Source organism: Gopherus flavomarginatus, chromosome 2, assembly GCF_025201925.1.
Source record: "Gopherus flavomarginatus isolate rGopFla2 chromosome 2, rGopFla2.mat.asm, whole genome shotgun sequence".
Classification (NCBI taxonomy): Eukaryota; Metazoa; Chordata; order Testudines; family Testudinidae; genus Gopherus; species Gopherus flavomarginatus.
The window spans coordinates 156,302,023-156,324,257 of NC_066618.1; the positions used below are offsets into that span (position 1 = coordinate 156,302,023).

General features: G+C 40.8%; 2 protein-coding genes across 4 annotated transcripts in view; one reads left to right on the top strand and one right to left on the bottom strand.

The window, feature by feature from the left end:
• Nucleotides 1–22,235, top strand: part of GFPT1 (glutamine--fructose-6-phosphate transaminase 1) — a 63,103-nt gene that overhangs the window by 38,519 nt on the left and 2,349 nt on the right. For 2 of the 3 annotated variants that reach the window (XM_050939974.1, XM_050939976.1), the window contains 13 exons: nt 1,421–1,482; nt 4,819–4,898; nt 5,008–5,061; nt 8,843–8,948; nt 10,021–10,184; nt 10,596–10,691; nt 11,209–11,306; nt 12,767–12,887; nt 15,157–15,314; nt 19,140–19,254; nt 19,641–19,768; nt 20,544–20,711; nt 21,400–21,561. In XM_050939974.1, the coding sequence (XP_050795931.1) occupies nt 1,421–1,482; nt 4,819–4,898; nt 5,008–5,061; nt 8,843–8,948; nt 10,021–10,184; nt 10,596–10,691; nt 11,209–11,306; nt 12,767–12,887; nt 15,157–15,314; nt 19,140–19,254; nt 19,641–19,768; nt 20,544–20,711; nt 21,400–21,561 (1,512 nt within the window). The remainder of the gene's footprint in view (nt 1–1,420; nt 1,483–4,818; nt 4,899–5,007; nt 5,062–8,842; nt 8,949–10,020; nt 10,185–10,595; nt 10,692–11,208; nt 11,307–12,766; nt 12,888–15,156; nt 15,315–19,139; nt 19,255–19,640; nt 19,769–20,543; nt 20,712–21,399; nt 21,562–22,235) is intronic. The other variant, XM_050939975.1, reaches the window with a different exon arrangement.
• The window catches only part of ANTXR1 (ANTXR cell adhesion molecule 1), a 250,183-nt gene continuing 246,307 nt past the window's right edge, over nt 18,360–22,235 (bottom strand). Inside the window, exon 18 of the mRNA XM_050940028.1 lies at nt 18,360–18,971. Coding sequence (XP_050795985.1) covers nt 18,867–18,971 — 105 coding nt within the window. The 3' untranslated portion in view covers nt 18,360–18,866. The remainder of the gene's footprint in view (nt 18,972–22,235) is intronic.

Below are 22,235 nucleotides of genomic sequence, written 5' to 3' on the forward strand. Positions count from 1 at the left end.
TGAAAGTCGGAACACTGGAATTGCAATACTCAGCTGACGAATGGTCAGTATAGTCCAACAGGCTGTCTGTCTTCCATATTCTTCAGTGAGTAGTGCAAGAAATCCCAAAATGGACAATTGAAGAATAACCTGTGCGGAGATGTTTCTTCCAGGCAATCAGTGTTTGGTTTATCTCGTGAAGTGCAAGAATTTATATTCTTATCTACTGCAACTATGGATATTGTTCATGTAAATGTTTAATCCTGCTAAGCTTGTAGGCCAGATCTACATTGTAAACTTTTGCTGGCATAGCTTTGTCAGTCAGGAGTGGGACAAGGTATGATCCCTGCCCGACTTAGCTGTGCTAGCAGACGCCTCTAATGTGGAGGCGCAGCTATGTCAGCAAAACTATGCTTTTATCAGGAAAGATGGTTGCGCTTGCAGGGATGGTTTTACTGTACTGGTACAAAGCACAGCTTTGCTTGTATGGCTGGGTCCTTACTAGCAGTACTTAGCTGGTATAGTATGCCAGTATTCCTGTCTTGATAAAGTGCTTCTAGAGTAGACATGGCTATAGACATGAGATATTGTGGCAATGAGTTCCACAGTTCAAGTATGGATTGTGTGGGGTTTAAAAAAAAAAAAGGCATAAGATTATTGGTAGCAAAAGGGCTCTCCACAGTGTGTGTGTTTGCAGTAGTACATATATTTCTTCTCTAAGTCTTAATCTAAAGCCCTGTCTTAGGAGAGCATCCCTGTTTAGGACAGAATTTAAGCTTGTGCTTGAGTCCCATTGACATCATTAGGACATACTTAAAGTTAAGCCTGTGTTTCCTTTGCTGAATCTGGACCTAAGGGTGGTTGGTTGTAAAACTCCAGTAATGGAAGAAATGCTGACCTCTTGTGGAAACTTTCTTGAAAAGCATGTATGTTTACCTAAGATTTTTTTATTAATATTATGGACAGTCCTGTGCGTAAAAAGAGTAGTTTACTTCCTTCTGGTGCTATTTTGTTCTGGAGACAATTAAGGTTAATAACCATGGAATGCCAGGAAAATGGCAGCAGCCCGAGGCCATGCACAGATTTTCCACGGTATTTGTTCCAAGTGGCAAACAATTTTGCGAACAGACGCAGGTGCAGTACGTCAGCTCACCAAATTCTGAATTGGTGTAAGAGCTTTTATAGTGGTAGGCAGTTAAGCCTAACCAGGGAGTCCTGTTTTTTAAAAATAACTGGCTTAGAACAAGAGAATTAAGCTGGACAGAGTCAAAACTAGGCACCCGAAATAATCAGTGACGATGAAATATGTGCCACCGGGCAGTTGTTTTGTTGAACAAGAATGTTCTTATGGGTGAAAGTTACATGCTGGTGTTTGAAACATGTGGCTGTAAGGGTAGTTTGAAATGGTACAATAATTTGTATGTTCCACCTTTCTTTCCAGGAAGGTGCTTTTGCCCTTGTGTTTAAAAGCGTCCATTACCATGGTCAAGCAGTTGGCACCAGGTAAAGATTGCTATTGTATCTCTCAATAGACAGTATTCCCCTTTTAATCACAATAAAGCAAATATATTTTTGGAGCGAAGGATAGCTCAGTGGTTTGAGCATTGGCCTGCTAAACCCAGGGTTGTGAGCTCAATCCCTGAGCGGGCCACTTAGGGATCTGGGGCAAAATCAGTACCTGGTCCTGCTAGTGAAGGCAGGGGCTGGACTCAATGACATTTCAAGGTCTCTTCTAGTTCTGGGAGATAGGTATATCTCCATATATTATCCCCTTTCCCTTCTTGCTGATGATGGCTAGTGTATAAGTCAGAGGAGAGTAACATAGAGGATGCTCTTTCTGTACTCTGTGAAAATCTTAATTTTCTGTGTTGCATACTTTTTTCTCCTCTCTTTCCCCCATCTCAGCACAAAACTCTTCAACAGGCCTCTTTTGGAGAAATACTTCAATACCAGATTTGTGGTCAGAATCTCGCTTATACTCCTGTACAACTGGTCTGAAATAACCTAGGTCTCTTGGCCTTTGGGGCATGCCATGAGGCAGATCTGTTTGTGAAGGCTGCTGTGGAGGTGGGCCTTGGAGAGAGAAGTCAGATTTGTGGGTCGGGGACTTGTAATGTATGGCAATGGCACCTAAAGCCTTGGAGGGACACCCCTTTTATTTAGTTACTTTACTTATTTTTAATAAATTGAGTTAGTTTGATTTTCAAGTGTATCATGCAAGTGCCTTAATAGGACCTCTAAATCCCACACTTAGACTTTCAAAAGCCAACCAAGAGATTTAGCCACACCATTCCCATTAATTTTAATTAAAGTGTGGCTAAATTCCTACTAAGCTTTGAAAACCTCAATTTTAGTATCTGCCATTAGGTGCATATAATGGGTAATAACCATTCAAAGCACTGGCTTGAGCATGCAAGTGCAGGATTTCAGTGCTCATGTTAGGGAATCTGCCCTAGTTTTAAGTCTTTGTTGCTTTTAGCCTTTGCCTTCATATCCCGTTGTCTAGCTCTGTTCCTGGAAAGGGTGAACGCTAAATTTGTATTTTCGTTTGGGGAAGGTCAGTGTGTAACTGAGATCAGAATTTTTTCCTATAACTTGCAGCCTCCTTCACTTTCTTCACAATTCATTGGTTTATGAGATTCAATAAAACCAGCTGGATGAGGTTAATTGGTTTAGATACATTAGTGTTGAACAGCAGTCCCTCAGGGTTAAGGTTTCTCTGTTGAAGCTCGGTGTATCAGGCCTGGTCTACACTATGCATTTAAACCGAATTTAGCAGCATTAAACCGGTTTAACCCTGCACCTGTCCACACAACGAGGCCCTATATAGTAATATAAAGGGCTCTTTAAACCGGTTTCTGTACTCCTCCCCAACGAGAGGGGTAGCGCTGAAATCGGTATTGCCATGTCGGATTAGGTTTAGTGTGGCTGCAAATCGATGGTATTGGCCTCTGGGTGGTATCCCACAGTGCACCACTGTGACCGCTCTGGACAGCAATCTGAACTCGGATGCAGTGGCCAGGTAGACAGGAAAAGCCCCGCGAACTTTTGAATTTCATTTCCTGTTTGGCCAGCGTGGAGCTCTGATCAGCCCGGGTGGCGATGCGGTCCCAAATCCAAAAAGAGCTCCCGCATGGAGCGTACGGGAGATACGGGATCTGATCGCTGTATGGGGAGACAAATCTGTTCTATCAGAGCTCCGTTACAGAAGACGAAATGCCAAAGCATTTGAAAAAAATCTCCAGGCTATGATAGACAGAGTCCACAGCAGGGACTCAGCGCAGTGCTGCGTTACAAGTGTAACGGAAAGCCAAAGAATCAAATGGTTGCTCATGGAGGGATTGACGGGGTACCGAGGACTCCAGCTATCCCACAGTCCCCGCAGTTTCCGAAAAGCATTTGCATTCTTGGCTGAGCTCCCAATGCCTGTAGGGTCAAACACATTGTCCGGGATGGTTCAGAGTATATCTCGTCAATTTACCCTCTTCTCCCCCCGTGAAAGAAAAGGGAAAAAAATCGTTTCTTGACTTTTTTCAGTGTCACCGTATGTCTACTGCATGCTGCTGGTAGACGCGGTGCTGCGGCACTGAACAGCAGCATCCTCTCCCTTCCCCGGTGGCAGACAGTACAGTGCAGAAGGACTGGTAGCCGTCCTCGTTATCATCCCGTGAGTGCTCCTGGCTGGCCTCAGGTGAGGTCGGCTGGGGCGCCTGGGTAAAAATAGGAATGACTCCTGGTCATTCCTGGCAGATGGTACAGAACGGCTGGTAACCGTCATCATCATAGCAACTGGGGGCTGAGCTCCATTAGCTGCCCCCCCCCCCCCTTCATGTCTAAAGAAAAGATTCTGTACTGTCTGGACTATCATAGCAGCTGGAGGCTGCCTGCCCCTCATTTTATCTCACTAAAAACTCTGTTTCTTATTCCTGCATTCTTTATTACTTCATCAAACAAATGGGAGGGACACTGCAACGGTAGCCCAGGAGGGTTCGGGGAGGAGGGAGGCAACGAGTGGGGTTGTTGCGGGGGCAACCCCCTAGAATGGGATGCAGCTCATCATTTCTGTGGGGTCTGACACGGAGCGGCTGTGCTCTCTGGTTCTCTGGTACACTGGTTCTCTAGTACACTTGCCCCATATTCAAGACAGGACTGACTCTATTTTTAGATACAACATAAAGGAGGGAATGACTCAGGGAGTCATTCCCGTTTTTGTCTTTGCACCCCTGGCCGACCTCAGTGAAGGCCAAGCCAAGAGCACCCATGACAGCAGCAGACAGTACAGAACGACTGATAACCGTCTCTGCTATCTTGCAAAGGCAAATGAATGTTGCCGTGTAGCGCTGCAGTACCGCCGCTGTCAGCGGCATCCAGTACATATACGGTGACAGTGACAAAAGGCAAAACGGGCTCCATGGTTGCCGTGCTATGGCGTCTGCCAGGGCAATCCATGGAAAAAGGGCGCGAAATGATTGTCTGCCGTTGCTTTCATGGAGGAAGGAATGAGTGACGGCATTTACCCAGAATCACCCGCGACACTGTTTTTGCGCCATCATGCATTGGGATCTCAACCCAGAATTCCAATGGGCGGGGGAGACTGCGGGAACTATGGGATAGCTATAGGATAACTACCCACAGTGCAACGCTCCAGAAATCGACGCTAGCCTCGGTAAATTGATGCTAGCCTCGGTACATGGACACACACCACCAGATTAATGTGCTCAGTGTGGCTGCGTGCACTCGATTTTATACAATCTGTTTTACAAAACTGATTTATGTAAAATCGGGATAATCCCATAGTGTAGACATACCCTCAGTTACAGCTCCATGTTTCGTTTGCAGACGAGGAAGCCCCCTGCTGATTGGAGTTCGAAGTGAACACAAGCTCTCCACTGACCACATTCCAATACTGTACAGAACAGGTAAATTAGAAGTGACTGGTTCTCTTTTAAGTTATATTGTTACACTATTTAAAATTATTATTTTCCACTGATTGTGTGAAGTTATTTTTCTTTCTTGTTACATTTTCAGCTGTGCAGTCTATGGATCATTCTGTTGGTGGAATATCCATAGAAGTGGAGAAAGGTGCCTACTTGAGACATCTCTTTAATACTACAAGTTCTGCTGGTTTTTTCTTAGCGAAAGAATTGAAAATAAGGGAAATTAGAACTGCCTCTTTAGTATGTGATGATTGCTTTCCATGTAGAAAAATGAAACAAACCAGAAGATAGGGATTTCTTCTTTATAAACACCACAAATAAATACAAAAAAACCCACCTTTTCCCCTAGTGTCAGTGTTCTAGTGATTCTGAACATGTATGTAGTACGTTGTGAGCGTTAACTTAGCTAACTGATGTTTTCGGTATAGGTTCTTTCATGAATTCCATGCAGCATTATTCACTGCACGAAAGAGTGAATAAGTTTAAAAACAGTGAAATTAAACTCCATTGGAATTAGAAACCACTTTGATGCTGGGAAATCTTGTCACCGAAGCAGAACTGTGTTTTGAGCAAAACGTAGTTCATCTGATCTACAGCACATCACGGATACAATGAGGTTCAAATTGCAGCTTTTGCTCCTTGTATCCAGACTCTTTTACAAAAATCTGTTTGTGTGTTTTGAGTTTGGGGTGTGCCTTTAGCTGCAATGAATCATTAGGTTGTTAATAAATAATCTGTTTTCTCAAGTACTCGATTTCTGTTTTAAAAATAACCTTTCACTTACGATCTGACAAAGTGTTCAGCTATGTTAGGAGAGTTCTCTATTAAAGAAAAAGGATGGGGCATGATACTTACATGGTGTAAATCAGTAGGACATCATTGTCAGTAGCATGTGGTTGAAATGTGTGGGCTTGTGCCACTGGAGAATTTGAACCTCAATGCTGTTGAAGTTCTTCCTGTGCCAATAGCTCATCCAGGTAACCTTTATTAACTACATCCCCTTGTAACCTGGGGAAAACTGATTATTTGAGTAGACAGTGGTTACCATTATATTTAATACAAGCCAAAGGAGAGGTGGCGTGCAAAAGTTTGTTGTGCCACATGTTCAACAAGTTTCCCTGGAAGTTAGTGTTAATGGTAAAAATTGCCTGCATCCCGTGTTCAAAAGTAACATAGGCACTTAAAAACCCAAGTCCATTGACTTTAAGCGGGACTCACTTTCTTTGAAAGTGTCTTTGACTTTTGACAATTTTACCCAAAGCCTCAAGTTAAAATAGAGGGGGCAGGGGGAGCAACCCAGAACTGACCAAATTCTGCTGAAAATGCTGTCTTTGGGAGATATTGAGAGAGGCAGATTTGGTAAGCCTAAGATTTGTGCTGTAGCGCAAACCTACAAGTACAGTGTGCTGACTCCACAAGGTGCTAAGATTTCATAGTTGCGCAGGGCTGAATATAATTTTATGTAGGTACGTCATAATGGGATGCACATGGTTGGAATAGTGAGTGACCTCAATAAGATGGCAGTGATAGGAAGTTTTTGAGGGTTTTGAAGCTACGGAGGCAATCGTGGTCCAGGTGCGGTAGGGATCCTAGTTCTTGTTAACTCTTGAAGTGTAAGGAGTAGGCGATTTCTGCTTCCTTCCATCTTTGTACGCATAGATAAAGATTCTGTGGCAAGCCACAGTCTGTCTAGTTAAAATGCAATAAATTGGTTGATTTCTCACTTTTCAAAAACATTTCACACCAGTGGTAAGAACTTCTGCTGACAGCCTAGGCATGATGCGCAGCTCTTCCTTTGTTAGCTGGCAGTAGGGTTTCATATTATCCCTAGGAATTATCTAGAACGGACGGTGGTTTTAGTCAAAGACAGTGACATTAACATATGCCACTCGGTCTTTGCAAGTGCCTCTGAAAGCAATTCAAATGTAGCCTTGCTCAAGTAAGCATAGAGAATATCTCATATTAAGTAGAAGCTAATATTAATCTGTGCTATGTTAGCATTTTAAAACGAGCATATGCTTGTAATTGCTACAGTGGAGGTTGATATGGTATCAAAATATGCTCAGCAGTTTTTCCTCCGAGGGATTTTGAAGCGCTTGTTTTATTCTCTCCGCCCCCCCCCCCCCCCCAATTGTCTGCAAAATCTCCCCCTTTTTTGGGGCTGTGATGCGAGCCCTGAGTGGGCGATAGCAGTCAGTGTTCTGAAGGTGAGAAATTGTTGCTGTTAGATCCTAATAAGTGGCAGCCAGGCAATCCTTATCAGTGAGACATCCACTTATGATATGCAGCTGGCCTTGGTTTGCTGAAACTGACCTTCTTAAGTGCTGATGACGAAAAGATTGACTCTAATGGAAAGCAATGCTGACATAATAAAGATGATGCAGTGAAATGTCCTACCTGGGGAAAGACCATCTGCATGTTTCAATCAAGGGTGCGCGGTTTATTTGGAGAATGGCCACTAGCACCATCACTGCTCTGCCTTTTCTGGTGGTTGTGTTCTTTTGTTTTCTGATTTGCAAACTGAAAGGAACCTAGAAATCTGAAGCGCTCTGAACTGTTGGTTTAGTGGAACTTCCTTATTTTCTCAGTATCAACATGAAAGCAATATTTTTTATTTTAGAGAAAAGTTTTTGGAAAACTTAACTAAATTGCAGCTGTATTGATCTGAATATTAATACTATTGTTGGGGGGAGGGTATTTAAATCAGTGAAGTACACGTTCTGTAATTAAAATGTTACCCAGTTTATACTATTTTAGTACAAGTGAAATAATCAGGCCTGTAGAGCGTATTCCTTATGTCAACTTAAAATTTGTGATCCTTTAATTTTAGACAGAATAGAAAAGAGAACCTTGTAGAATAACCCATCTATCCTCTGTGACTTCTCTTTATCACTCCCTGCCGATGCACTGTGCCTCTCTCTGGCATGTTTAGTATTTTGTCCAAGTTCAAATATTAAGCAGCCGCTGTTAGCCACTTCTCTCAGACTATACCACAGTCTTAGTCTTCACTGGTAAACAATTTTCTTGAAGTTAAGAAAAAAAATTTGGAATACTAGAGAGAATTTTGAGTGAAATTTTAGGCTTTTGGAAAAATTTCTACCAACATCCCCAAAATGTCTCCTACGGCTCATTGCTGTTAGTCACACCTCCTTGGACCAACAGAAATATTTCCTATGAGCTGTTAAATCTGATTGCCCAGACTGCAGGCTGCCAATGTTACAAGCTTGGACCAAAATTGTGAGAAGTTCATTTGTCAGTTGCTCCACTTCTGGTCTCGCAAAAACAGTACTGAGCTCTTGTTCTCCATGGCCATTGTACGAACGCCAATAGCAAATGGGCCAGGAGAAAGAGAGTTTGCTTTTGGTTTGGAGAATTTTTATTAAACATGGGGATGTAAAGTAGAGAGAGAGTCCCGCTTGCCTCTCAAACACCACGATGAGTGTGCACAGCAGTTAAAAAAGAAAAATGTTTAAACCTGTAAGCAGGACAGAGTGAGTGAAAAAATCTTGGGATCTAATAAATGTGAAACCTTGTGAAATGATTTTTGAGTCATTTTTCAGAGTAGAATCGTACAGACTTCCTAGTTTAGTTCTTTTATTGAAGTGCTCTGTAGATACACTACAAGTATGGAACATATCTATAGCGTGTTTAATGTCAAGTAAAGTCACTCCAAAAAGCTTTTAGTGCCATGTAAGCAAACTAAGAAAGGGAACAAATAATGTTACCCAGAAAAAAAATCCTGATTGCTTTCGCTAAGCCTATTTTCATCAGTGTTAAATTGACTATAGCCTCTTGATCTCAACCAAAATGTGAAGTGTTCAAAATAATGCTTCATGTTAGTACTGTGAGTTGGGAACGGTGATCAAGATTGACACATTGCAGTGTGTATGTGACACTGATTGCTAATCCAGTGTATAACATGACAGGTAAAGACAAGAAAGGAAGCTGCAGCCTCTCCCGTATCGACAGCACCACCTGTCTTTTCCCTGTTGAAGAGAAAGCTGTGGAGTACTATTTTGCTTCTGATGCAAGGTGAGATTCTTCAGCATGGATTCCAAGACAACTGTTGACATGCCCTTTAAATTTAGAGCCCTAATGGGTAACCTGGGTTACAACTGTTACTTCATCAATACTTAGCAAAGGGTGTGTAACAACTTTCATAGTGTCTTACAGACATCAACTAGATGTCACGTACTTGCCATTCATAAATTGCATGCTCCTCTTCACTGATGCTGGGGAGGGGGGTGAAAGGCAGCTTAATGAAGACTTGTATTATTACTGTGGCATTGTCCCAGTACAAGTTCATCAGTTAACGATTCCAGAGGTGAGTAATGGAAATCTTGTGAAGACAGTGGCCTAAATTAAAAAGACAGACACAGAAATTGAGGAGAGTTGTATAGTTCTTCTAAGAACACTGTGCATGCCTTATTCCCTGTATCTCCATAAAAATCTTTTATGTTAACCCTACTGGAGGGTAAAAGCTAATGGTAAAAAACTAACTTTGTTGAATCCTTGGTGAAACCATCAGTCTTTAGCATTTTAGTAAAGTACCAGTGTTTGTTCCAGAAACACATGCAAGTGTGACCATAATTGCTTTCTGCAGCTCCTTTCATCTGAGAGTTTTGAAGAGCTTTAAGCATACAGCCTTAGGATACCCATGTGTCTTATCCCTCTTTTACACAGAGATTAAGTGACTTGTCCAAGGCCATTTCTATGCTAGGTAAACAGGAGGTTAACTATAACCAGCCGATGTATTTAAATATGGTTTTCCCTGTCCGAAGTCGTGTTTCAAATCACATCAGATAAAAGCTTGTATTTTCAAACCTATTTTTCCAGTGTAGAAATGGCCCAAGTCAACAGCGGAGGTGGGAATAGAATCCAGTGCGTGGCTTGCAATGATTAGACTACGCTGTTGCATGATACATTTTGCCTTAGGAATTCATAGACACTTCTAAAAGTGGAGTCTTAAATTAATCAAATAATGACACACTAAAAAGTGAACTGTGCAAGTTCTTTAAATAAATGGCAGGTTAGATTATGGACTTAGCTCTAGCCCCCATCCTCTTTGTATTGTTCTATGGCAACTGGTCTATTCTCTTTATAGTGCTGTCATTGAGCATACCAACAGAGTGATTTTCCTTGAAGATGATGACGTAGCAGCTGTGGTGGACGGTCGTCTTTCTATCCACCGGATCAAACGCACAGCGGGCGACCACCCTGGGCGTGCAGTCCAGACGCTGCAAATGGAACTTCAGCAGATCATGAAGGGTAAAAGTTCTTCACCATTTCCTCCATTTAAATATGGGGCCATTCCCTGCCATCGGGAACCAGTGGTTTAATAACCAAAACTGTGGGGCTGCGGATTCTCTCTCCCATTCAGAAGCATCCCTTGTTTCCCAAATTGGTCCCCAAGAGAAACTGAAACTTGCTGGATCAGACCATGAGTCCATCAAGTATGGTGTCTGATCACCAGCAGTGACCAATTCCTGATACTTTGGTAAAAGGTGAAATAACAGCGTCATGCACCTTCCTGTGACACGATGATGTACAGGAGTGAGAAAAATCACTCCTGACCATTCTGATAATTAGCATGTTTGCTCCCATGTGTTCACCTGTTTATTGCATTAATGGTATAACAAAGTTTCCTGTGTGTGTGTGTGTGTTTGTTTTTTTTTTAAGGTAACTTCAGTTCATTTATGCAGAAGGAAATTTTTGAGCAACCAGAATCTGTTGTTAACACAATGAGAGGAAGAGTCAACTTTGATGACTACACTGGTAATTTAAATTAGCCCTTTTTTAGTTTTAAATCTAATGCCTGCCAAATTTGGGGTGGGGTGATATAGAGAAGATGTGTGGCCCAAGAGAAGTCCGTCCTATATCTATGTAAGAGGAAGTGCCATTACGTAGAAGGGGCCTTCCGTAGCTGTGTCAGGAGAGTTCATTCTCTCTGCTGACAAACTTGCCATATATGTCAAGTATCAGAGGGGTAGCCGTGTTAGTCTGGATCTGTAAAAGCAGCAGAGAGTCCTGTGGCACCTTATAGACTAACAGACATATTGGAGCATCTGACGAAGTGGGTATTCACCCATGAAAGCTCATACTTTGCTGCTTTTGCTATATATGATGGCTTCTACTATGTTGGCACCTTCTCTGCTAAGAAACAGACTGAGACGCTTCAGCTCTTTTAACATAAGATGATATACACCCATCAGAGGGGCTCTGGAGATCAGTGTGTTATGTGTGTCCTTGAGCCACTTGGCCATCGTGACTTCTTCATCCAAATCTGTTACAGTGAATCTAGGCGGGTTGAAGGATCACATCAAGGAGATTCAGCGGTGTCGGCGTTTAATCCTGATTGCTTGTGGGACAAGCTACCATGCCGGAGTTGCGGTAAGTGGTTGTCACTATTTCCTTGCAAACCTTGGCCAAATTAGCTGCTTCTATTATGAATATTGAGCAGGTTAATGACCAGTCAGTTGTACTATAGAAATACACACTCTGGGGCCAGATTTTCAATGGTGTTTAAGGAACCCCAGGTCACTTTTGAAAATTGCACTTAAGTGCTTATGAAAAGTTTACCTGTAGTTTTCTTGATTTCTGTAGCAAACTTATGAAAACAAAACTCATCATATGGTAAAATTGGCAAGGAAAGGGACAATGTAATAATAGTGAGAAGGCTTCAGAAAGTTAAAAGCTGTCAGAGGGGCACATCTGGCTTGCTCCTTTGCTATTTATATATGTTCTATGGCTTGCGTTGTACAGGAGGTCAGACTAGATGATCACAATGGTTCCATCAGGCCTTGGAATCTACGCAGGCTTTGATGGGACATTGTCAGAGAAAGCCATTCACAATGCAGTGGTCCTACTTTATGCCACAGCATTTCATAAACACTTGCAGGTTCAGGGCCGAGTTCAAACCATGTGTAACCCTGCTCCTCTGAGATATGATATAATCGCAGGGCACAAAGGTACAGCTCTAATTCAAACATTGTTGAGCTGCAGCGTGAGAGCCTACATGCCTGAGATTCAAGATAATCCATAAATTTGCTAAGGAATTAACTTTAAGGAAGATTGGACATTTACAAAAAATCACATTTAAACTGAGTTGCATTAAATTAGTTCTTGAGAACAAAACGGACGCTCATCTGGCTAGTTTCATGATCCAGAGTAAGGGTCCCTATGTTGAGGGGCTGTTTGTGGCTTCTGGATTTGTACAGTGAGTCCTGGTCTATGGCTAAAGCCCCTCTTGTAATACAAATAATTATAGAAGACCATCAAGGGCTGAAATAGGTTTTCAGTTTTGCTCTCAGTATCATAGAATATCAGGGTTGGAAGGGACCCCAGGAGGTCATCTAGTCCAGCCCCAGACAGATTTTTGCCCCAGATCCCTAAATGACCCCCTCAAGGATTGAACTTGCAACTCTAGGGTTGGCAGGCCAGTGCTCAAATCACTGAACTATCCTTTCCCCTGCGTAATGTTATTTCCTAATGAATGCCCAGGCTGGAGTCTAGACGTCCTCTTTGGACAGGTTGCAGTGAAACAGGTTTTGTAAAATAACTGTACTTTTTGATATAAGCAGCTGTGTGGTGTTTGTCAATAGTACTCTACTCTACTCCAGTTTGTGGGTCTGCTCCTATAGACCTTTTTGCAGTGTCAAGGTCATAAGTAACTTTTCTTATTACTGATCTAGTGTGATTTTGAATCTAGGTCTAGTCTTGGGTTATATTTTCATTAACCTGCATAACGATATTTTGACTGTAATATAGTCCAGTGGTTGGCAATTCGAAGGTTTCTTTTGTTAAAATGTGTTTAAACACATTGTAACATCCTGACATCTCTATTTTACCAGACACGTCAAGTGCTAGAAGAATTGACTGAATTGCCTGTTATGGTTGAACTAGCCAGTGACTTTTTGGACAGAAACACTCCAGTCTTCAGAGATGACGTCTGCTTTTTTATCAGCCAGTCAGGTAGGGTCACTCCTGTACTACTAAAGAGAAATCCATAGGACCAAATCCTGCTGTCTGAGAGTAGGATTGCCTGGGGTGTACACCAATGTAGAAATTGGCCCATAGAGATGGAAAGGCTTATCTCATCCATCTTCATACCAGTGCAGGATTGATTCCTACCGTACATGTACTAATGTGTTCTGTCTAGTCCTGTGGCAAAAATTGTTGTACCCTTTTCTGTAGAGAACTTTTCCCCAGCCTAATAAAATAGAACTTATGATGTGGAATATCAGATTAAACACTGATACATTTTCCCTTTTTAAGTGTTTTCTTATTGTTCCTTTAAACAACTATAGGGGCCTCATCCAGTGGCTTTTGAAATATGTAATTTAACACAGAAATCGTTACACAAAATAATAAATCACACATTGGAATGGAGCATAAGCTAAAACACACACTTAGGCTAAAGAATAAATGGTATCCTTAATGGGCTATACTACACTGAAACCAGATGGATACATTTTTAATATTATAGGTCATTTGCAATAACGCAAGGTGATTATTCCCTAGCGTGGTGCCCTGTTACCTTGAATTTTAATATGAAAAGGCATATTTGGAGGGAAATAGTTTTTTCCTTCTCTTTCCCGCCACTATATGTTAGAGAAAAAAATGCAATGAAATTAAATTGTGTTAACATACAAAAGCCACCAGGGACCAATTTAAAGTATTAATAAATTCTTTATCTTTACTATCAGAAAACTCTACTGAATAACTAACCTGTTTCAGCAGTGTGTTTTCCTGGGTGTATGTGCTGATTAATTTAATCTTTCAGCCAGTTTGACTCTTCCAACTTTCACTCATGTTTTGAATACACATGTAGCTGCTGTTTTCCTCCAGGAACAATGCCCTCTGTTTCTAACATGGTTCCTGTTTGCGAGTGTACCACAGGCACATGCGTCCCCTTAAAATGTGGATATAACCAGTAAACAGGATTCCTCTGATATCTGCATTATTCTTGCTGTCTCATGAGAGCAGAACACTGCTGAATATCTCCGGATGCTAGAAAATCAAAGTAAATGTTGAGGTCACAATACCCCTCCCTGCAGTGTTGCTTTAGCCTTTTAAAAATTCTTCAGTCTGGTGGTGATCTAAGCATTATAGCATGCAGTCAAGGATTTCCGAATATTGCTACATCATGATAATAGTAGAATCTACTTATTGAACCTTATTTTTATTACTTCTTTGATACAGCTTATAGTGTACACATACAGTTAGAGGGAATGCCCCTTGGGGTATTATTTAAAAACGCATTCCAGTAAGACATGGCAGATTAAGGGATTTTTTCTTTCTGATATTGGCTTTGGGGTGTAGTTGTGCGTGCAGTAGAAGTGGATCATCAATACAATTTTCTGCTTAGTTGAATCAAGTTGTTCAGAGGTTGTAAATAGCTGCAGAATTGTCACACTGTGTCTCCAAAGAAACCCTGACACACACTTCTTCCCCTCTGAGGTAAACAATTGACTGAGCCAGCCCCATCTCATATAGTGCACACCCTAGGCCTTTGAGAGATTTGTTTTTAAAAGGTTAAAATTGCATGTCATTTAAGTCAGACCCAGGCCAGATTATGGGGCTGGTCTAAGTGGAGGGGTATTTTGGTCACACAGTTTTCTACAGGTAGTAGATACAAAACCATGTTTTTTAGAGGAGAGGAAATTTCTGGAGGAAACAATCAAAATGTAGTTTTGACAGATTGCAGCAGAACCTTTGTAATAAAGAATAGTAGGGGTTATAAGTATTCAAATATGACTAGGAATAAGGGCTGTCTTATGGGCCCAACTGTTTCCCTCTTCCCCATATTGCCTTTAGAGTTTTTTGGCAGTAGATCATTTTGAATTGGTTCATAGCAGGGTATTATAAATTATAGGACATTTATCCTGTGCATCTAAATGTTAATGATTTAAGATATTGCACAGGAAGTATACTTGGCCCAAATTAACTTGCAACTATATATTTATTAAAAAGTATAGTGTTCTTTACTCATAACCAAGGCAAAAGAAGAGATCTATTTTCATTATAACTTTCAAGATAGTTACCATTCCTGCTGAACACTTTCCATTACACTAAAAACTAATGGCACTCAAAGCATTGGGTAATTGCAAACTACAGTATCATCCTGAAACTTCTGCTGAACTATTTGACTGTGTCCTCCAGTGCAGACTAGTAATAAGGCGTGCAATGATCTTGCCTATAACTGAACTTAAATTGTGACCATGTAAATTAATCTTTGCAGGCGAGACAGCAGATACTTTGATGGGTCTTCGATACTGTAAGGAAAGGGGAGCCCTCACTGTAGGAATAACCAATACCGTGGGCAGTTCCATATCCAGGGAGACAGACTGCGGTGTCCATATCAACGCAGGACCAGAGATTGGTGTGGCCAGCACAAAGGTGAATTCCAAATCGATAGTTCTCGCATTCATTTAAAAGTATAGTTGACTGTGCTTTTTATTGTAACTGAAGCTCTTTAACCATACTTAGACCGCATGGTACTTCACAGTGCGAGATTTGTAGCAGTTTATGTATTACCCAGCTTCTGCATATTCAAAAAGCCCCTGCCAGTTGTGTTGGTACAAATTGATTAAGACTAAAACGACTACAGACTTCCATTGAAGGTCATGACAGAATAGTCTTAAAATGTTAAGTCAGGGAACAAAGCAAATTCATTCTCTGATCCAAGGATATGTAGATAAGAAAAAAATATTTAAAAATAAGGCATATTAGTTTCTAAAATCAAGCATTTTATTTTAAACTGTTTCAATCTTAGTACGTGAGTCAAAGGAATTAAAAATAAAATAGCTAAAATTGCTCTGTACACAAACAGTAAATCTGAATATATACACTGCCAAAGATTTTACATTGCCCATAACCAAAACAACATATCTATTGCGCATTTAAGATGGATGCATCTGTCACTGAGTAGAGCAGGGTTGCAGACTGCTGGGAAACATTTTTAAGGGAATCAGGGAGTTATAACAGAAGGGAATAGAGAGAATTGTGGGACACCTTGTTACTACTTGGGTGGCTAACCACCATCTCGCTTTTCCTTCCAAGTCTGTCCACATTTAAAGAGACCAGCTGTTTTTCTATAAAAAATAAAGTTAGTGAAACCCTTTTTTTGTTTAAGCTTGTTTAAAATGTGCTAATTTAGTACATGTGCACATGTACAATCCAGATTCTGCTACAAATCTGGAGTAATCATTCAAGTAGATGGAGTTACCCCTGTAAAAGTGAAAGGAGAATCAGTCCTGTTAACATTAAAATCTTACTGTGATCCACTTCATAGTTACTCCAATCCCTCCTGCAGTTAAGACTTTCCAGCTGCCTCTTCAGGGACTCTTCCATGAAGCAAGAGATGTAAATCAACCTTTACAGCATGGTGTAATTTATCAGGCTGGGGCTGTGGTGGACTAACAAGTTCCAAATTTGAGGACCCCTCCTTAAACTCCATGTTTTCAGCCCCTTCCCATTTAACCCAAATGCTGTGATATTACAAGGAAAGAGGTCACCGCTGCAGAACAGAATTGTGCAGACAATGTGCCTGCATAATTCACAGTGGTCTTGGTAGACAATTTACATCTCTACTCTTCCACTTCTCTGTGGTTGTTGTAGTGGCATAGTTATAGCTTGTACATCACCTTCATGTTCATACAGTATCTGCCCAATCTCTCACTGGGGCTGAGTAAGAGAAACGTATGAGAAAATGAAGGAGGCTTCCTCTAATTTGTGGACGAGGAGGAGCAGGCTTATTTACCCCACAAACTGCTATCTCAGGTTCGTTTCCAGAGCTGGTTGGCAGAAAATGTTTTGAATGTTTTTCTAGTTTTTGTCAGGGCAATTTTCCAACATTTCTCTCATAGTTTGCCCTGGGTGCTCGGCACAAAAGAGGGGATTAAATGTCTGAATTATTCCCATGAAAGGAAATAGTTTCACTTAACGGCATACTAAAGGTAGTAATTTTAGTAAATGGTTATGCACTTAAAGAAAAAAAGACTATCTACTAACTTTGGGGCTTAGTTGCCCAAGATATAGTGTAAAATACTTGCTTTGCTGCATTTGCTTGATAAACCAGATTTCAAAGTGCAGAAGCACTTTGAGAGAGATGTCAATCTGCTACATAAATTCAGCCAAAAACCACAGCTGAGTTTAACAGTTCACTGGGGAATTTGATGATGGAAAATTCATGACTCTCTTGCAAAAACTCATGTGAGCTATTTGTCCATAGGCATTTTTGCCTTTCCAACACTGTACCGTTTGCAGGTCACTGAAGACTTATTTTCTCTCTAGTGATGCAGAGACTTACCTGTATGTGCTGCTGTTTCAACACAGATTAATGATCAGCTGTAGAAGACATTGCTCGGAAAGTCCATTTGAGGACATAAAAATCCAAGCACTGTTAACTGTACCAATTAATACAAAAGAGCAATGTTAATCTTCAATTGTATGCTGCTAGGTCTTAGATTTAAAAACTTAAGTCATGCAGCCAAGTTTTATACCTTCTGCAGCAAATTAATTGATAAACTTGTTTTCTATAAATGATGGATGCATAGTTACAAAACTTTTTTCTTTGTACAAACTGGAGAGTTAAATACATTTCTTGATTCTGCTAGTAGTAGAATGCTTGAATAGCAAAAAAGTCACAGGCAAACCCATTGATTTATTATTTGCAGTTATATTACACCTTTCTTTCAAGAATTTCAAAGCACTTCACAGATTAAGCCTTGGAAGAGCTATGTTTTACACTATTGAAGCAGAAGCTTGTTTAGGGATAATTACTTTCATCTGAATATTTAGCTACAACCTATGAGTTCACTTGTTGTTGAAGTTGCACATAGTTTTAATTCCTGGTTCGCTTTGCAGCCAGAAATGCAAGTTATCTGTTTGTAAAGTGTTAGGCTGTATAATAAAGTAAAACCCAAGAAAGATGTAAAAGCTCAATCTACAGTTCCCTGGCTCATTCTGTGCAGTTAAATATTTACCTTATGACCATTTTAGTTGAGCAGTTGTCCTCCTCCCTTAATTCTTGTTTTATAAGAAGTCAGTTCAAAATTGCAAGGAGAGATTGTTCGCTACTATCCACAAAGGCCAGACAAGGGGAAATGTTTGTTAGTCAAACTCTTTGGATTGAAATATCTTGATTAAACTCTCAGATCAATAATCCAAAATTTTGCTAGGAAAAAAAGCTGATGTTTAGCTGTTGGAGTTTTAATCTTTTCTTCTTTTAATAGATGTATCAGAATTTATTACCCTCGAGAAGGAGGGCATAATAGTCCTACTTTCATCCTAGTCCAGCTGAACTCAATGGGATTTTTGCCATTGACTCTAGTGGTATCAGCCTTTATTCAATAAGTACAATAAAAAGTAAATTCTCTCATTATAGGATATCAAATCTTCCACTTAGTTTGCTATTATCTCATGGCATGTTATTTACTTTGCACTATTCCTGAACACTAGATGTGTGTGTTAGCTAAGGCAGTTCTCTTCAAATTGTGCAACAATTTCATCCTTATTAAGTAAGGAAACATGCAAGACAGGAATGAAAGGTTCATTTTTATAGCTTGAAATGACTTTCATGATAAAAGCAGAACAAGCAGTTTCAGACTAGTCTTTGATTTTAAGAGGACCTTCAAAAAGAAAAAAGTGCCCATTAAAAACTATACATTTAAACCACAAAACTGGTGTTTTCTCCCTTTAGCTGCTGGTGGCATTACAGCTGCATACAGTCCTACAGCAGTGCTGTCTTAATTGTGGTCTCCAGCTGTTGCCCAGGGTACATTAATTTCACAAAGCCATTGTTTGAAATACGGCACCTTTACAATACTTTTTAAATCTTAGCTATTAAAAATGATCCCAAAGCCTTGGACTTGATTTTCACTCATGTTACATTCCTTTTATCACACCGACAGTGTGAATGGACCTTACCATATATGCTGGTTGGGATTTTCAGAGGTGCCACTGAAAACAGGCACCTAACTCCCTTAAACCCCCAGACATCATTCTTTTGACAAGTCCAAGGTGCTCTTGAATAGCTTGTATAAATGCATGGTCCTGGAAATACAAATGTCAAAGTATTAAATTTGTGATACTTGGGCATATGAAGTTCTATACGTCTTCAGACTCTGTATAGACTGGCTGTCTAATCCTAACAATCATAGTCAATCAAGTAATGCCATCATATTTAGAAGCATAAAAGATTTATCTGTCTCTCCTCTTTAGGCCTACACTAGCCAGTTTGTTTCTCTGGTGATGTTTGCCCTCATGATGTGTGATGATAGGATTTCTATGCAAGAAAGACGCAAAGAAATCATGAGGGGGCTGAAGGTCCTACCAGGTATGAAGCATCTTTTCTTAATATTGCATTTACACTGTTCTTGCTGAATGAAATTTATCTCTTGGTAGAGGGCTAGCACAAGATCCATGCAGCATTTAAGTCCCACTGAAAAATAGGGCATGAGGGTAAGATGAAGATAGCTGGTATAGCCACATTTCAGTGTGAACTTTGGACCTGATTCTCATTCAGAAGCATACATCGGCAGAGTAGTGTAAAGGGGCTTTGGTGCAAGGGGGAAAAAAATCAGGCTCAAATCAATCACCACTGTAAAGTTGCAGTTAAGGAAGGCGAACATGTTTGTTTGCCCCTGGTACTGAGTAAATGTGTGTGTCTGTCTCTTCAGTGTTGTATTGTGGATTAATCCTTTGCCTCATCCTAACTAATAGACTTGATTAAAGAAGTGCTAAGCATGGATGATGAGATCCAGAAACTGGCAACAGAGCTTTACCATCAGAAGTCCGTCTTGATTATGGGACGTGGATATCACTACGCTACATGTCTTGAGGGAGCTTTGGTAAGGAGTTTCTCTTCCTTTAAAACCCCTCTGAACTGCCTTGGGTAGATCTGGCTGATAAATGCACACCCACTGGCACTTAACGTGGATCTGAGGATTGTATGAACTTTAAACATGGGTACCCTCTTGACATTATTAAACCTCAGGGCCCTCCATTAATGCTGGCTGGACTTTTACTTGTCCAATCACTGTGTTACCCAATGGCACAGCTTTAGTGCAGTGAGTTCCTTTAATGACTGAGGGATTTTCTTTCAAGAGTGCTCAGTACCCATGTAATCGGGGCCAGATTTTTAAAACTGACCAGCACACCCTAGGGTGCCCATTGAAGAGCTGGCCCTGTCTTCAGCAGGAGTTGCGTGCTGCTATTATTGACACTTAATATTTCCTCTTCTCACACTTACACAGAGGATGACCTTTTCAAGCCCTAATACAAACATTAAGCCATAGTGCTCCTGGGAAGGAAGGTCGGTATTAGGGTTTAAAGAGAGAGACACTGACTTAAGGGCAAGGGCAGCTGTGGGTATAGAACCTCTCCTCTCCTTTGAGCCACTGGACCCAGATCCAGGTTTCCAGCCTGCTTTAGCTGACTTATGCAAACAGACTGGTCCAGAGTTCACCAATAAACAATTTAGTTAAATCACCCTTCCCCTGGAATGTGGAGGTAGCATTAGTTTCTTCCTATCATGGTGCATAAACACATCCCTATGCTTGCTCAGTGTACTGCACAAGGGCCAAACTGTAGCTTGATTAACAGGGATATCCTTTTCCTCTCTAGAAAATAAAAGAAATCACATACATGCACTCGGAAGGCATAATGGCTGGTGAGCTGAAGCATGGTCCCCTCGCCCTGGTAGACAAATTGATGCCTGTTATCATGATCATCATGAGGGACCATACATATGCCAAGTGCCAGAATGCTCTCCAACAGGTCATAGCGCGGCAGGTGAGTCATTGGAGATGGACGTGAACGGCATCATCCCAAGTCAAGAAGTTTAAATTGTTCCTTTCATCGCTAAAAAGCTCAAGAAATGTTAAGATTCGGATCGCTAGATCTACTGTAAGCATTAAGCGGTTCCTTTGTGGGATTTTAGAATGCCAGTTCAAGTCCAGCAGTAACAACTTGAATACCATCAAATGACTGCTCGGTAGTCTCGGGCCAGTTAGAGCCAGTGCACTCTGAAGTAAATAGTCTGTTGGGGCTTTTAAGTGTCAGTTTCGACAAGATACCTAAAAAGGTAATAGTCTAGTGTATGGCTTATTGGTTTAAAGAGGTTTATCTTGAAATTCCAAAACAAGATAATGCATCATCTTTTGTGAAGAAGACTGCTGCAATTTTAAAAAATGAAATAGATGGTTCTCTCTGTGTGGAAGTTCTAAGTAATGAAGGAAAATGCAGGATAGGCTCAGGCTTTTTTAAAAAGCAGTATGGCAAGTGTAAAATACTCTTGATATTCTCACTTGCCTTGTTCTGGATTATTTTTTAAGTGAAAGGTTCCTGCCCTTCTTGAGATCAGTGGGAGTTTTGCCAGGGATTTCAACAGAAGCAAGAAGGAGCCCTATCAGACAACCTTTCTGGAGTATTTGTGTATATGACTCTGCCTGTCACTTGTTGACACTTCTCTTTCTTCCAGGGGCGACCAGTAGTGATTTGTGATAAGGAAGACACAGAGACAATTAATAATAATAAGAGGACAATCAAAGTTCCTCATTCCGTGGACTGTCTGCAAGGAATCTTGAGTGTCATCCCTTTACAACTTCTGGCTTTCCATCTTGCAGTTCTCAGAGGATATGATGTAAGTACTATACTACCTTTAAATATCTTCCTTCATTGTCTATATACTCTCCAAAAGACTTACAGTAGATCTATTATACTGAACAGAGCCCTATACAGTTCTTTGAATTTCCTAGCACCTTTAATCTAATAGGGTTTTCATGATTAAGTCAGTGGAGAAATAATTATAGCAGATAAGACTTGTTCTCTGCTTTTACCATTGAATACTCTTTTTCCTGAATATAAACCTTCACACATTGTCTTTTTTTGAACAAGGGAGGGATGATTTAACTTCCAGCAGCAAACTATGGTTCAGATATTGCTACACTGCATGCCAAAGACTCCTGCAAGAACATTGGGTGAATGCAATACACTTCACTCGTGAGCTCAGTCACACTCACTGCTGTCGTTTTTGCAGAACTTCCATAAAGAGGTCTGTCCTTCTGCTTTTCTCCCATCTCAGGACATGTCTACACCAAGACCTTGTGCACGGCCAGCCAGACTGTAAAACCGCAGTATGTCGGATTCCACTAGGGAACTTTAAGGGAGCCATGTGGACTCTGCTATAATGCACTAGTGTGGCTGGCTAGAGTGCTGTCAATTTACATCCTGGCTTGCCACAAACAAAGTCTTGTGTAAACAAGCCGCCTGGGTGCAGAAAATTAAGCTTAATTGTCACTTGAGCTAGATCAGGGA